Source organism: Xenopus laevis, chromosome 1S (assembly GCF_017654675.1).
Source record: "Xenopus laevis strain J_2021 chromosome 1S, Xenopus_laevis_v10.1, whole genome shotgun sequence".
Taxonomy (NCBI): Eukaryota; Metazoa; Chordata; class Amphibia; order Anura; family Pipidae; genus Xenopus; species Xenopus laevis.
In genome coordinates, this window is record NC_054372.1 from 185742052 (window position 1) to 185757260 (window position 15209).

At 40.0% G+C, this 15209-nt stretch overlaps 1 protein-coding gene across 1 annotated transcript in view; it reads left to right on the forward strand.

The window, feature by feature from the left end:
• lifr.S (LIF receptor subunit alpha S homeolog) overlaps positions 1 to 15209 on the forward strand; it is an 86370-nt gene that overhangs the window by 40278 nt on the left and 30883 nt on the right. The window contains exons 3-5 of the mRNA XM_018244514.2: positions 3667 to 3784; positions 12308 to 12456; positions 14894 to 15057. Coding sequence (XP_018100003.1) covers positions 3667 to 3784; positions 12308 to 12456; positions 14894 to 15057 — 431 coding nt within the window. The remainder of the gene's footprint in view (positions 1 to 3666; positions 3785 to 12307; positions 12457 to 14893; positions 15058 to 15209) is intronic.

Below are 15209 nucleotides of genomic sequence, written 5' to 3' on the forward strand. Positions count from 1 at the left end.
CTAAATTGGGTATGCATGTCTTTCTACTCCAAAGCACCAAGCTGTAAAACAATCCTAAATTTGGCAATTTTGGTGACATTTCCAAAAATCACCTCAAAACTTCCACCCTGCGGCATTGTATGTCCCACATACTATTGAGTATCAAGATAAATCACCCCAAATATGAAAGCCTGGGGTCCTCTGAACAGTTTGATGCCCAATATGTATAGGTGTACTAAAGCACGTGGCATATAGGGGCCCCAAAACGAAGACCCCCCATATGGTCTGTCATTTCAGGTGCTGCAAAATCAACACATTTACATTGTTTTGGGGGGTGGCAAAGGTAGAAAAAAGTACGTTCACCCCAGAAAACCATATATTTCTGGAAAGTACACATTCCCCCGAATCCAAATTGGGTATGCATGTCTTTCTACTCCAAAGCACCAAGCTGCAAAACTTTCCTAAGTTTGGCAATTTTAGGGACATTTTCAAACATCCCCTCAAACCATCAACCCTGCCACATCGTATGTACCACATACGATTGAGTATCAAGATAGATCACCCCAAATATGAAAGCCTGGGGTCCGCTGAACAGTTTGATGCCCAATATGTATAGGTGTACCTAAGCACGTAGCATATAAGGGCCCCAAAATGAAGACCCCATATGGTCTGTCATTTCAGGTGCTGCAAAATCAACACATTTACATCGTTTTGGGGTGGGCAAAGGTAGAAAAAAATACGTTCACCCCAGAAAACCATATATTTTCGGAAAGTACACATTCCCCTGAATCCAAATTGGGTATGCATGTCTTTGTACTCCACAGTACCAAGCCGCAAACCAATCCTAAATTTGGTGATTTTGGTGACATTCCCAAAAATCAACTCAAATTTTCCAACCTGCAGCATCGTATTTCCCACATACTTTTAGGTATCAAGATAAATCACCCCAAATATGAAAGCCTAAGGTCGTCTGAACAGTTTGGTGTCCAATATGTATAGGTGTACCCAAGCATGTGGCATATAAGGGCCCCAAAATGAAGACCCCCCCAATATGGTCTGTCATTGCAGGTACTGCAAAATGAACACATTTACATAGTTTGGGGGGCACAAAGGTAGAAAACATTATGTTCACCCCAGAAAACCATATATTTTCGGAAAGTAAACATTCCCACGAATCCAAATTGGATATGCATGTCTTTCTACTCCAAAGCACCAAGCCAGAACCTTTCCGAAATTTGGCGATAAAGGCAGCTGTTTTTACATTTCTAAAAATATTGCAATTGCCCACATTTATCTCACCCAATTTCTTACATACAATTAGAAAACACCCTAGATATTGACACCAAGGGTTGACTGAACAGTTTGATGCCCAATATGCATAGATAAACCAAAGCAGTTGGCATGTGCGGACCCCAAATAAAAACAGTGCATATGAATTTTCTCTTCTGCCGTTTCGCCTTTTGTGAACAAGGACCTGTTACTGAGCATTGTCTGCCACAAGATCCTCCTAACAGCACAAAGATCCCACAAAACCATATATTTTTGGAAAGTAAACATTCTGACAAATCCAAAATAAGTAATTATGTCTTTCTATTCCAAACTACCATACTGCAAAGCTACGCTAAATGCAGCGGTTTTTATGACATTTCTGAAAATTGCCTAAAAATATTGCAATTGGCCGCATTTATCTCACCCAATTTCTTACATACAATTGTAAAATACCCTAAATATTGATGCCAAGGGTCTATGGAACAGTTTAATGCCCTGTATGCATAGATGTATAAAAGCAGCTGGCATGTGCGGACCCCAAATAACAACAGTGCATTTGACTTTTCTCCGCTGCCGATTCGCCTTCAGTGAACAAAGACCTATGACTGAGCATTGTGTGCCACAAGAACCTCCTAACAGCACAAAGACCCCCCCAGAGCCATATATTTTTTCAAAGTACACATGCTGACGAATCAAAAATAGGTAATTATGTCTTTCTACTCCAAACTACCATACTGCAAAGCTACGCTAAAGGCAGCGGTTTTTATGACATTTCTGAAAATTGCCTAAAAATATTGCAATTGGCCGCATATATCTCACCCAATTTCTTACATACAATTGTAAAACGCCCTAAATATTGACGGCAAGGGTCTACGGAACAGTTTGATGCCCAATATGCATAGATATACCAAAGGAGCTGGCATGTGCAGACCCCAAATAAAAACAGTGCACATTCTTTTTTCCGCTGCCGATTCGCTTTCTGTGAACAAAGATCTGTGACTGAGCATTGTCTGCCACAAGACCCTCCTAACAGTACAAAGACCCCCCAGAGCCATATATTTTTGGAAAGTACACATGCTGACGAATCAAAAATAGGTAATTATGTCTTTCTACTCCAAACTACCATACTGCAAATCTACGCTAAAGGCAGCGGTTTTTATGACATTTCTGAAAATCGCCTAAAAATATTGCAATTGGCCGCATAAATCTCACCCAATTTCTTACATACAATTGTAAAACACCCTAAATATTGATGGCAAGGGTCTACCGAACAGTTTGATGCCCAATATGCATAGATATACCAAAGCAAATGGCATGGGCGGACCCCAAATAAAAATAGTGCATATGAATTTTCACGCTGGCCAACTCAGCCCCGACTGCATTATGTGCGGTAAGACCCCCAAACTGTAAAAAAAAAAAAAAAAACCCAGAAACCCCATATATTTTTGGAAAGCACAAATTCTCACGGATCAAACAAAGTAAAATACATATTTCTATACCAAAACACCAAAACTATACTAAAGATACATAAGCAAAACAGAAAATAATATTCAATAAAAAATCACAGAAAATGCAATAATGATAAAATTACAGCAAATAAATATAATTATACAGGTGTATAGGTGTGTGTAGGTGTGTATATGTGCGAGTATATGTGTGGGTATATGGGTGTACAACAATAAGTGGGAGAAAGAAGTGAAAAATTGAAAAAGCAAAAAAAAAGACAAGTTTGATAAAAACAAATGTGAAATAAAGCAAATTTTGTACCTGGAAAGTCTCTCTTTCTCAAGCAACACTGGAGGACCGCAGCAGGAAGGCTCCCAGACAGATCAGCACCAGTAGAGAAGGGGGCAGTGCTGGTAGGCAGCCCCTAGAAGCAGCCACGTGTCTGATGTCGGCGCTGCTTCTGGACATGTGTGGGGCGGTCGGTGGGGCGGTCGGTGGGGCGATCAGTGGCCAGCAGGCAACCCGGAGCTCGTTGCCTAGGGAGAGCCAAGTGATCTGCGGCTTGCGATGCTAGGGAAAAGCCGCAGATCACAGAAGATTTCCACATGCGGACATCGTACATGCGCAAATCGCACAAGGTACGTGTCCATGTGGTCGGCCATCTTGGAGTCGGGTGGGGGGTCGATCGGGGGGCCTAGCAGGGGATTGAGGAGCCTTTGCCCATTGCCTAGGGGCTTGCCAAGTGATCTGCGGCTTTTTCGCTGCATTGCAAGCCGCAGATCACACAAGAATACCGGAAGTGCCAAACAACGTACTATGTACGTGTTTGGCAGTCTGAGCCTTGCCTGCCAGAACGTACGGCGTACGTTCTTGGCAGGCAAAGGGTTAAAATACCAAAATAGTATCCCTTGATCTGATCTGACTGTTTCTTGTTGTTCTGTTGCTGACGATTCTACTCATCTGCCATTTCAGATTCATCAGGATTCTTTCTAAACCTGCAATGCTTCACCCGCAATCTAGAGACCGTCATGTGCTCCTGGGATACACCAAACACTACAAATTCGGACATTCTCTATCAGATTTGCTATAGGTGAGTTAGTATGAATGTATTACCTACTACTCTGCTTCATTAGTAAGTGTAAACTAAGGTGGTTATTTATCAAAGGTCGAATTTTGAATTTATCTTAATTTTTTTTTACTCTTATAAACTCGAATGTACTCACAACTCGAATGGGAGGTTATCTATGAAAAAACTCGAAAGTCTAATATTCGATCGAATAGTCCCGACCCGAAAATTTGTACCAAATTGAGTTTTCCTCTGAAAAAAACCTTGAATGTCAGGAAGGCAATTATTTAATTCAAATGATTCAACGGACTTGAACATGAACTTGGCAGGTTTTAGGTGGCAAATATTCGAATTAGAACTGTTTCCATGGTCGAGATGTGATAAATTTTACATTTAAATTTACATTTGAGTTGGTGCTTTTAAATTCAAATTTTGACAAATTTTCAAATTCGAATTCAAATATACCATTCGAACCTTAATAAATCTGCTGCTAAGTATAGACATGGTCAAAACATCTGGAATAATAATAACAAAGCAGCTGCTAGTTACAGGAGTATAACAATAGTAGTCCTACAGAGTAGCGATTATGAGCACAGATGTATGTTCATGCTGCACCTGCTATTTACAGGAGCATAAATAATACCAATAGTAGTGGTACAGAGTAGTGATACAGAGTACATGTGTATGTTCATACTGTATGCACCTGCTAGTTACAGGAGTATAATACCAATAGTAGCCCTACAGAGTAGTGATACTGAGCATAGGTGTATGTTCATGCTGTATGCACCTGCTAGTTACAGGAGTATAATACCAATAGTAGTCCTACAGAGTAGTGATACTGAGAACAGGTGTATGTTCATGCGGTATGCACCTGCTAGTTACAGGAGTATAATACAAATAGTAGTCCTACAGAGTAGTGATACAGAGTACATGTGTATGTTCATACTGTATGCACCTGCTAGTTACAGGAGTATAATACCAATAGTAGTCCTACAGAGTAGTGATACTGAGCATAGGTGTATGTTCATGCTGTATGCACCTGCTAGTTACAGGAGTATAATACCAATAGTAGCCCTACAGAGTAGTGATACTGAGAACAGGTGTATGTTCATGCGGTATGCACCTGCTAGTTACAGGAGTATAATACAAATAGTAGTCCTACAGAGTAGTGATACAGAGCACAGGTGTATGTTCATGCTGTATGCACCTGCTTGTTACAGGAGTATAAAACCAATAGTAGTCCTACAGAGTAGTGATACAGAGCACAGGTGTATGTTCATGCTGTATGTACCTGCTAGTTACAGATGTATAACAATAGTAGTCCTAGAAAGTAGTGATGCAGAGGACAGGTGTGTGTTCATGCTGTATGCACCTGCTAGTTACGTGAGTATAATACCAATAGTAGTCCTACAGAATAGTGATACAGAGCACAGGTATATGTTCATGCCGTATGCACCTGCTAGTTAAATGAGTATAATACCAATAGTAGTGGTACAGAGTAGTGATACAGAGCACAGGTGTATGTTTATGCCGTATGCACCTGCTAGTTAAATTAGTATAATACCAATAGTAGTGATACAGAGTAGTGATACAGAGCACAGGTGTATGTTCATGCTGTATGCACCTACTAGTTAAATGACTATAATACCATTAGTAGTGGTACAGAGTAGTGATACAGAGCACAGGTGTATGTTCATGCTGCATGCACCTGCTAGTTAAATGAGTATAATACCAATAGTAGTGGTACAGAGTAGTGATACAGAGCACAGGTGTATGTTCATGCTGTATGCACCTGCTAGTTAAATGAGTATAATACCAATAGTAGTGGTACAGAGTAGTGATACAGAGCACAGGTGTATGTTCATGCTGTATGCTCCTGCTAGTTAAATGAGTATAATACCAATAGTAGTGGTACAGAGTAGTGATACAGAGCACTGGTGTATGTTCATGCCGTATGCACCTGCTAGTTAAATGAGTATAATACCAATAGTAGTGGTACAGAGTAGTGATACAGAGCACAGGTGTATGTTTATGCCGTATGCACCTGCTAGTTAAATTAGTATAATACCAATAGTAGTGATACAGAGTAGTGATACAGAGCACAGGTGTATGTTCATGCTGTATGCACCTACTAGTTAAATGACTATAATACCATTAGTAGTGGTACAGAGTAGTGATACAGAGCACAGGTGTATGTTCATGCTGTATGTACCTGCTAGTTAAATGAGTATAATACCAATAGTAGTGGTACAGAGTAGTGATACAGAGCACAGGTGTATGTTCATGCTGTATGCACCTGCTAGTTAAATGAGTATAATACCAATAGTAGTGGTACAGAGTAGTGATACAGAGCACAGGTGTATGTTCATGCTGTATGCACCTGCTAGTTAAATGAGTATAATACCAATAGTAGTGGTACAGAGTAGTGATACAGAGCACAGGTGTATGTTCATGCTGTATGCACCTGCTAGTTAAATGAGTATAATACCAATAGTAGTGGTACAGAGTAGTGATACAGAGCACAGGTGTATGTTCATGCTGTATGCACCTGCTAGTTAAATGAGTATAATACCAATAGTAGTGGTACAGAGTAGTGATACAGAGCACAGGTGTATGTTCATGCTGCATGCAGGCTGTTGGTAACGTAAGTACCATGTCACCTTTATGCAGACATGGCATGAAGCTATAGCCGTTGCTCTTGTCTTACACCCACGCTAGCCTTACATATCACTAACAAGTTATCATGTTACCCCTAGCTTGTCCTTTCAAAGCTTTGTCCTTTCAAAACCTGAGCTGCTGGTATTTCAAGTGATTCTAAATTTATTAGGTTTACAATACGGTATAAGGCTTTAACATTTACGTTGTTTTTTAGGCTAAAACCTGTACAGACTGCTACTCATATGATATCCATCGGGCAGGTTTGATTTTTCCTTCAGTCGAGGACTGCGTTGGCTAGTTGATTCAGTCCTGTGACCCATCGGCACCCATTTCCTTCGTTATAATCCAATCATTTGGCCCTAGGGCTGAACCATCAGATTAACCCAATATCGCCTTTCCTTTGGTGGGCATATCGGGTTTAGAACTTTGTTAATCAAGCGGATCTGGTCCTTAAAGGAACAGTAACATAAAAATATAAGTGTTGCAAAGTAATAAATATATAATATATATATATATATATATAATGCAGTGTTGCCCTGCACTGGTAAAACGGGTGTGTTTGCTCCAGAAACCCTACTATTGTTTATATAAATGAGCTGCTGTGTAGCAATGGGGCAGCCATTCAAAGGAGAAAAGGCTCAGGTTACACAGCAGATAAGCTCTGTAGAACGTAATGGTTTTATCTGTTATCCACTATTTAACCTGTGCCATATAGCCTTTTTTCAATTTCCACTATTATTATTTATATACACAATAGTAGTGTTTCTGAAGCAAACGCATCAGTTTTACCAGTGCAGGGCAACTATGCATAATATTTTCATTTCTTTAAAACATTTTAATTTTTTTGGTGGTACTGTTCCTTTAAGATTCTGCAAACCCCTACCCTAAAAACAAAAAACACTGGTCCATCAACTTAAATGACAGTGACCTCTAGTGGCAGACTGAGAGTAATGTAAAGGAAGGTGATATTGTTGAACAAGATAGGTTGGCTTTTAGCTGTGGTGTTTCTTGATAGAAAGCCTGTTGTTCAGAAGGTTTCAGATAATGTTATCAGACTGGCTGTGCCTACGTGCTGGGGAAGGCAATCAATTTGTAAGCAAATATTGGCACAACGGAGGGATTTGCAGAGGGTGGAAGAAAGTTTACAGAGGATCAGGCAGAGTCATTTATTCACAGGATGGCACATTGGATAGGATGCTGGCACATAGTTGGATAGGATGCTGGCACATAGTTGGATAGGATGCTAGCACATAGTTGGATAGGATGCTGGCACATAGTTGGATAGGATGCTAGCACATGTTGGATAGGATGCTGGCACATAGTTGGATAGGATGCTAGCACATGTTGGATAGGATGCTGGCACATAGTTGGATAGGATGCTAGCACATGTTGGATAGGATGCTGGCACATAGTTGGATAGGATGCTAGCACATGTTGGATAGGATGCTGGCACATAGTTGGATAGGATGCTAGCACATGTTGGATAGGATGCTGGCACATAGTTGGATAGGATGCTGGCACAAACTTTGTATGCCACAAATGCATTCTTTTATGGCGCTGTAAACAGTGCGTAGTAAACTGTCTGCATATAGGATCTCTAGATTCTACACTTGCTGGCATGTAAAGGGTTAAACAATCCGATGTAGGAGTTTTGCCAACAACATTGATTTATGTTCTTTTGTTTGGCTGCTGGGAGGGGGGTAATATCACTCCAACTTGCAGTACAGCAGTAAAGAGTGATTGAAGTTTATCAGAGCACAAGTCACACGACCAGGGGCAGCTGGGAAATTGACAATAACAGATTTTTTTATATTCAATTTTGAAATCTGACATGGGGCTAGACATATTGTCAATTTCCCAGCTGCCCCTGGTCGTGTGACTTGTGCTCTGATAAACTTCAATCACTCTTTACTGCTGTACTGCAAGTTGGAGTGATATTACCCCCCTCCCAGCAGCCAAACAAAAGAACAATGGGAAGGTAACCAGATAGCAGCTCCCTAACACAAGATAACAGCTGCCTGGTAGATCTAAGAACAACACTCAATAGTAAAAACCCATGTCCCACTGAGACACATTCAGTTACATTGAGAAGGAAAAACAGCAGCCTGCCAGAAAGCATTTCTCTCCTAAAGTGCAGGCACAAGTCACATGACCAGGGGCAGCTGGGAAATTGACAAAATGTCTAGCCCCATGTCAGATTTCAAAATTGAATATAAAAAAATCTGTTTGCTCTTTTGAGAAATGGATTTCAGTGCAGAATTCTGCTTGAGCAGCACTATTAACTGATTCATTTGGAAAAAATTTTTTTTTCCCATGACAGTATCCCTTTAAGTGCTGTTTTTAGATCTTCCAGGGAGCTGTTATCTTGTGTTAGGGAGCTGCTATCTCATTACCTTCCCATTGTTCTGTTGTTAGGCTGCTGGGGGGGGGTGATATCACTCCAACTTGCAGTAAAGAGTGATTGAAGTTTATCAGAGCACAAGTCACATGACTGGAGGCAGCTGGGAAATTGACAATATGTCTAGCCCCATGTCCGATTTCAAAATTGAATATAACAAAATCTGTTTGCTCTATGGGAAAAATGGATTTCAGTGCAGAATTCTGCTGGAGCAGCACTATTAACGGATGCATTTTGAAAAAAAACATGTTTTCCCATGATAGTATCCCTTTAATTTATTTCATAAATACATAAAGGAACACAAAATACAGAATTCATTCCTCTGTGGTTAATATCTCGCGCGTTGGGTGTGACACCATGCGGATGTGGATTGAGTGAAATAGCAACCCCTGTCTCCTGCTTTGGTTCGCTCCTTTTCCGCCGGTGCCTGGTACAGCGCACATCGCCCGGTACAGCACACTGTTTGTAGCGCAAAGCCTTGGCTTTTCTTTATTTACGGGGAATGAAGAACTGCAGCCACGGGGCAAGTTAGAAACCACTTTAGGTAGAACAGAGACAAACAGGGAAGCATTATGGAATGTTGCAGAGTGAGCGAGCGGAGTGAGATACATGGAGGAGGAGGAAGAGGGGATGTCCTTTAGCAATCCGGAGGGATTTGTACACGATAGCAGTGATGGGGGTGAGTGAAGGGATACTAGAGTGGTGGCACTGGAGGTATCATTGGGTGCTTAGGCTCCTAGGGTATGTTTTTTATAGGACAGTGCTTTGGCTTTGCACTGCAGTACCAACAGGGCCTGTGTTAGAAAAATGGGCTCCCCTGGCAATGCATTAATACTCGGACCCTCATCAGAGAGATGGAATTAGTTACAATGTTACATTAATGTTGAAGCAGCTTTTGGTAACCTACAACTCCCGGCATCCTTCTGACAACCTTCCGGTAACAGCTGGAAGGCTGTAGGTTGGTCGGATATCAAACAGCGGTCGCGTGACACAATATGTCTTGGGTACTTGTACCCCCAGGTAGTGTCAGTGTTGGGGAGAGAGTGCATATCAGGGAGTTGTAGTTTAGCAACAGCCGGGATTGCTGCAGATTGGACATCACAAAGGGAGTCCCACCTGCCCCCTTTTACCCTGTGGCAAAGAAAAAGCTCTTGTATTTTAAAAGGATTGCAGAAAACTAAGGGAAGTATACTGCCAAGTGTCTGATTCTGCCATTCCAACCAACCAAGGGAAAGGGGTGTGATTTTTGTAAAAAAGGTGTCTTTTGGGGGACGTCCCACCGGCCCACTATTTTTATCAAGGTAGATCTCCTGATGGGGGCCAGGTGTCAAGAGTAGATCTCAGTGTAACAAAGTCTGGGCAACCCTGGTCTATGGAAAACCTTGATTGGTAGCAATATGGAGCTGTTACCATAGCAGCACTCCCCTAATAAACCTGAATATAAATATCCTTAAAGGGTGGTTCACTATAAGTTGACTTTTAATATGCTATAGAAAATGCTATAGAATGGCCAATTCTAAACAACTTTTCAATTGGTCTTCATTATTTTTTTAATGATTTGCCTTATTCTTTTGATTCTTTAACCTTTAAATGTAGGTCACTGACCCCATCCAAGAAACAAATGCTCTGTCAAGCTACAACTATTTTGCCATTGCTACTTTTTATCACTCATCTTTCTATTCAGGTCCTCCTCTTCATATTCCAGTCTCTTATTCAAATCAATGCATGGTTGCTAGGGTAATTCAGATCCTAGCAACCCGATTGCTGAAACGGCAAACTAAGAGTTCTTATTAGGGATGCACCAAATCCAGGATTCGGTTTGGGATTCGGCCGAATCCTTCTGCCAGGCCGAACCGAATCCGAATCCTAATTTGCATATGCAAATTAGGGGTGGAGAGGGAAATTGTCACAAATTTGTCACAAAACAAGGAAGTAAAAAATGTTTTCCCCTTACCATCCCTAATTTGCATATGCAAATTAGGATTCGGTTCGGTATTCGGCCAAATCTTTCACGAAGGATTCGGCGGTTCGGCCGAATCCAAAATAGTGGATTCGGTGCATCCATAGTTCTTATACAAATAATTTTTTTTCTGCATTTTTTTTAAACGCATTCTAGACATGAATAAACACATATATTTCATTTAAATGCTTTTTTAGCCAACTAAGTGCTCATCCTCATGGCCATGAGGAAGGTCCCTGCGTGGACCGAAACGTCACGTCGGCTATTCATGCATTAAATGAATACACTTTGATTTGATACACAAACATCCTGGTGTTATTGGTCTTATTGGAGTGTGTGTGTATATATATATATATATATATATATATCAGGGGCGTCCAAACTGCGGCCCGAGGGCCACATGCGGCCCAGGATGCATATGAATGCGGCCCAGCTTGAAACACTTGGTTCCCGAAGAAATAGGAGGAGGGGGACTCTGCCCATTGCCCAGTTCGTAATAATAATATGTCTATTTATTATCCAAGTGTCCCATATTCCAGTGTATAGCTCCATCTGGCATTGTAGTTCTTTTCTGTGTATCTCCTTTACTTTTACAAATCAAACGTGTTTGTGTATTTCATGTGTGGCCCCAGACAATTTTTCTTTTTCCAATGTGGCCCGGCGAGCCAAAATCATGAATTTTTCCAGGATTTTTGTAGTTTAGTAAATAACCCCCTAAACTTTGAAAATGTAAATTAAACGTTAAAGTATAAAATATTGAAAAAAATTTATGGTGAAAAAGTGTTTGGCAGGTTAACAACCCCACGCTTTAGATTTGAGTCCTGTAAATACCCAATTTGGGGCTAGTGTTGCAGATATTCTTATGGGTGCAGTTCATGGGTCTCAAAGCTTTTCTGTGTCACTTGCCTCCTTCCTCCACCCTCTGATGACATCACATTTGGGTTTACGATGACTTCACTTTTGGTCTTTAATGTCCTCACAATTTATGGTGACCACCAAGTAGCCGGTTGGGTTGTGAATAAAGCAGTTGTTAAATGGGTCACCCCACTGGGTAAAAATATGATTGCAGGTTGCAAGACTGTAACAGAGACATAATTATGGGTAGTCTATAATAATAGTAGCCTAATGGGGTGCATATTTAGTGTTAGGTTATGTTCACTCTCAGGCCAACCTGATCTATTCTAAAGGAAATGTAACCCTCAAAACAAAGTGCACTTTTTATCTAACTTGCAAGATATATATTTTTATACTAAAATAATGAATTTGAAACAATGGCATCACCTGCTGTGATTTTGCTGTGCTCATAAAATTAAGTTAGTGAGCAGTGAAGGGTTTTGTGATGTTCTTTGTGGCCAGTTCTAAGCAAAGCAACATCACAAGACTTTCCTCTGCTCACTAATGTAATTTTCTGCTGACTACAGCCAGCATATTGCCACCATAGTTGAACAAAACACGAATGAATTAATAAAACATTTTCTGGATCACAAAGCTTTTTCTCTAAATATACTTTTTATTTTCTTTTACTTCTTAGTGCTTCTAATCCTTCCGCGTGTTTCAATACCAGCAACAATGCTCTGGAAGTGGAGTTTGAAATGATTGCACCACTGAGGATAACTATAAACGCTAACAATGTTCAGGGCAGCCCTGAAATAACATTTCAGAAAACTATGGAAAATACCCGTAAGTATTTCTTAAATTGCTTTTCATTGGTTACATTACTTACAGGGTCTTCATGGGAATAATAATAATCATAGTGATTTTTTTAAATGTTTTATATTATTGATTTGCATGGAAGTAACAACAGGGAAGTAGGGGTAGTGAGTGATACTTTTAAAACATTTTAAAAACCAGTTTAATGTAAGTTTTTTTTTTTTATAAAAATAAATCGGTATAATCTGTACTCTCTGGTAATTAGAATACAGAAAATAACAAGTTGGCCCAACTCAGCTCATCAGCACTAACGCTAAGGGTCTTATTCATCAGAGTCGGAATTTATCTGATTATTTTTATCAAAAAAGTGTGACCAAACTAGAATTCACAATTGAACCTTATTTAGTATTAAAAAAAAAAAATCACAATTTAATCGGATCAGGGACAAACACGAAAAAATTGAGTGAACATCCGAATCGTAATTTTTTATTTTTTTTTTTACTTCAGGCTATTTCCCAGAAAGCCCAAATTTTTTTAATTTTTCCCAAAAAGTCAGAAATAGTCGAATTGTTGGTCTAATTACAGCGCAGAAACTTCCAAATAGGATAGGGACCTCTTCCATTGACTTGTATACAACCTAGGTAGGTCTGAGATGCCGGATTTTCGGATTCTGACTTTTTCCATCCTCTGGGTTTAATAAATCTCTAAAAAAAAATAGTGGGTTTTTTTCCCCCACTAAAAATTTGGATTTCATAGTAAAATTGATAGTTTTTGGCGTTCAGACTTTAATAAATGATACGGATAATACAGATTTGGAGATTGAGGATTGTAGGAAAGAATAAATTCCATCACCTTATTCTAAAATGTAATTATTTTTGAACATGACCTTATCATATATATAAAAAGTTGGCTTTATATTCTCTACATTTGGGGCAATGGGTCCTTTCAAATTAGTTAGTTAGTGAGTGTAGAGTTTGTTCAAAGACTAGGAAGGTTAGGCTTGGTTGATCTGTCCGGACTTCCCTTCGATTAACTATTTGGTGTAAATGACCTTTATAGAGGTCATTGAGTAGACAAAGCCTCGGTAACCGCTAGAGAGCAGTATAATATTTTTTGTCACAAGTTCACCATACATTTATCACTCCACTTTCCCTTCCCAAAAATTACTGTATGAGCAGTGAATGACAGTAGACTGAGAAGAATGACAGTAAACTGAAAAGAATGACAGTAGACTTATTCTATTTTAGACTTTACATGCCCTTTAAAGGAGAAGGAAAGGCTAAAACTAAGTAAGATTTATCAGATATACCAGTAATCCCTCAAAGTAATGCTGCTCTGAGTCCTCTGTCAAAAGAAACACAGCATTTCTTTCCTTCTATTGTGTACACATGGGCTTCTGTATCAGACTTTCATCTTAAACCTCCAGGGCTTGGGCTTGAGCATGCTCAGGTTGCTCCCCTCCCATCTCCCCTTTCTGCTGTAATCTGAGCCCAGAGCTATGACTGAGCAGGGAAACTCAGGCAGGAAGTGATGTCACACCAAGTGAATATGGCAACTGCTATTCTAAACAAACAGAGAGAGTGTCTAGAGCCGTTTACTCAGGTTTGGTAAAGCATTCCGCAGAATAACTAGTGTTATAGCTTGCACTATTGTGGCTAATCTATTGGCAATAAACTGCTTCGGTACCTTTCCTTCTCCTTTAAGGTGATGCAGGGTGGGCACTGTTTATCCCAAAAGGATAACCTGGATATTTGGGGGGGGGGCTAAAATGAGTTTGCTGTGGGGCCTATTAACATCTTGTTACACCACTGCTGTTATGGTTAGGGATGCATTGAATCCACTATTTGGGATTCGGCTGAATCTCCAAATCCTTTGCGAAAGATTCCGATGAATACCGAATCCTAATTTACATATGCAAATTAGGAGCGGGAAAGGAAAAAGTGTGAACATTTTTTTCACTTCCATGTTTTGTGATGAAAAGTCCCTCCCTGCCCCTAATTTACATGTGCAAGGTAGGATTTGGTTCGGCCAGACACAAGGATTCAGCCGAATGCTGCTGAAAAAGGCAGAATCCTGAACTGAATCCTGGATTCGGTGCATCCCTATTTATGGTTTATATTATAATACAGGTATGGACCTGTTATTCATAATGCCTGGGACCTGTGGTTTTCCAGATAACACATCTTTCCTTAATTTGGATCTTCATACCTTAAGTCTACTATAAAATCATGTAAACATTAAATAAACCCAATAGGCTGGTTTTGCTTCCAATAAGGATTAATTATATCTTAGTCGGGATCAAGTAAAAGCTACTGTTTTATTATTACAGAGAAAAAGGAAATAACTTTTCAAAATTTGAATTATTTGGATCAAATGGAGACGACCTTAACATAATTCGGAACTCTCTGGATAACAGATCCTATACCTATATAATATTCCTCTAATTGTGCCCTTTTTTGTCTTTAAGCTTTTATTCCCCCTGCACCGGAGATTCTCTCATTTGTGGCTGATCATCAGACTGAATCACTACATGTACAATGGAGTGTGGACAACACCACCTTGCTAAACGAAGTAGAAGTCAGATGTGAGATCTTGATTCTGCGCAGCGAGAACATGGATATTGTGGAAAACGTATGTTATTTCACTGACCATTGGGTTGAGGTGTTTCCTTTGTTGACTTGATAAGTGTCTTGGCTGAACTGCTAGTCTATATATTAAGGATGCACTGAATCCAGGATTCTGCCTTTTTCAGCAGGATTCGAATTCGGCCGAATCCTTCTGCC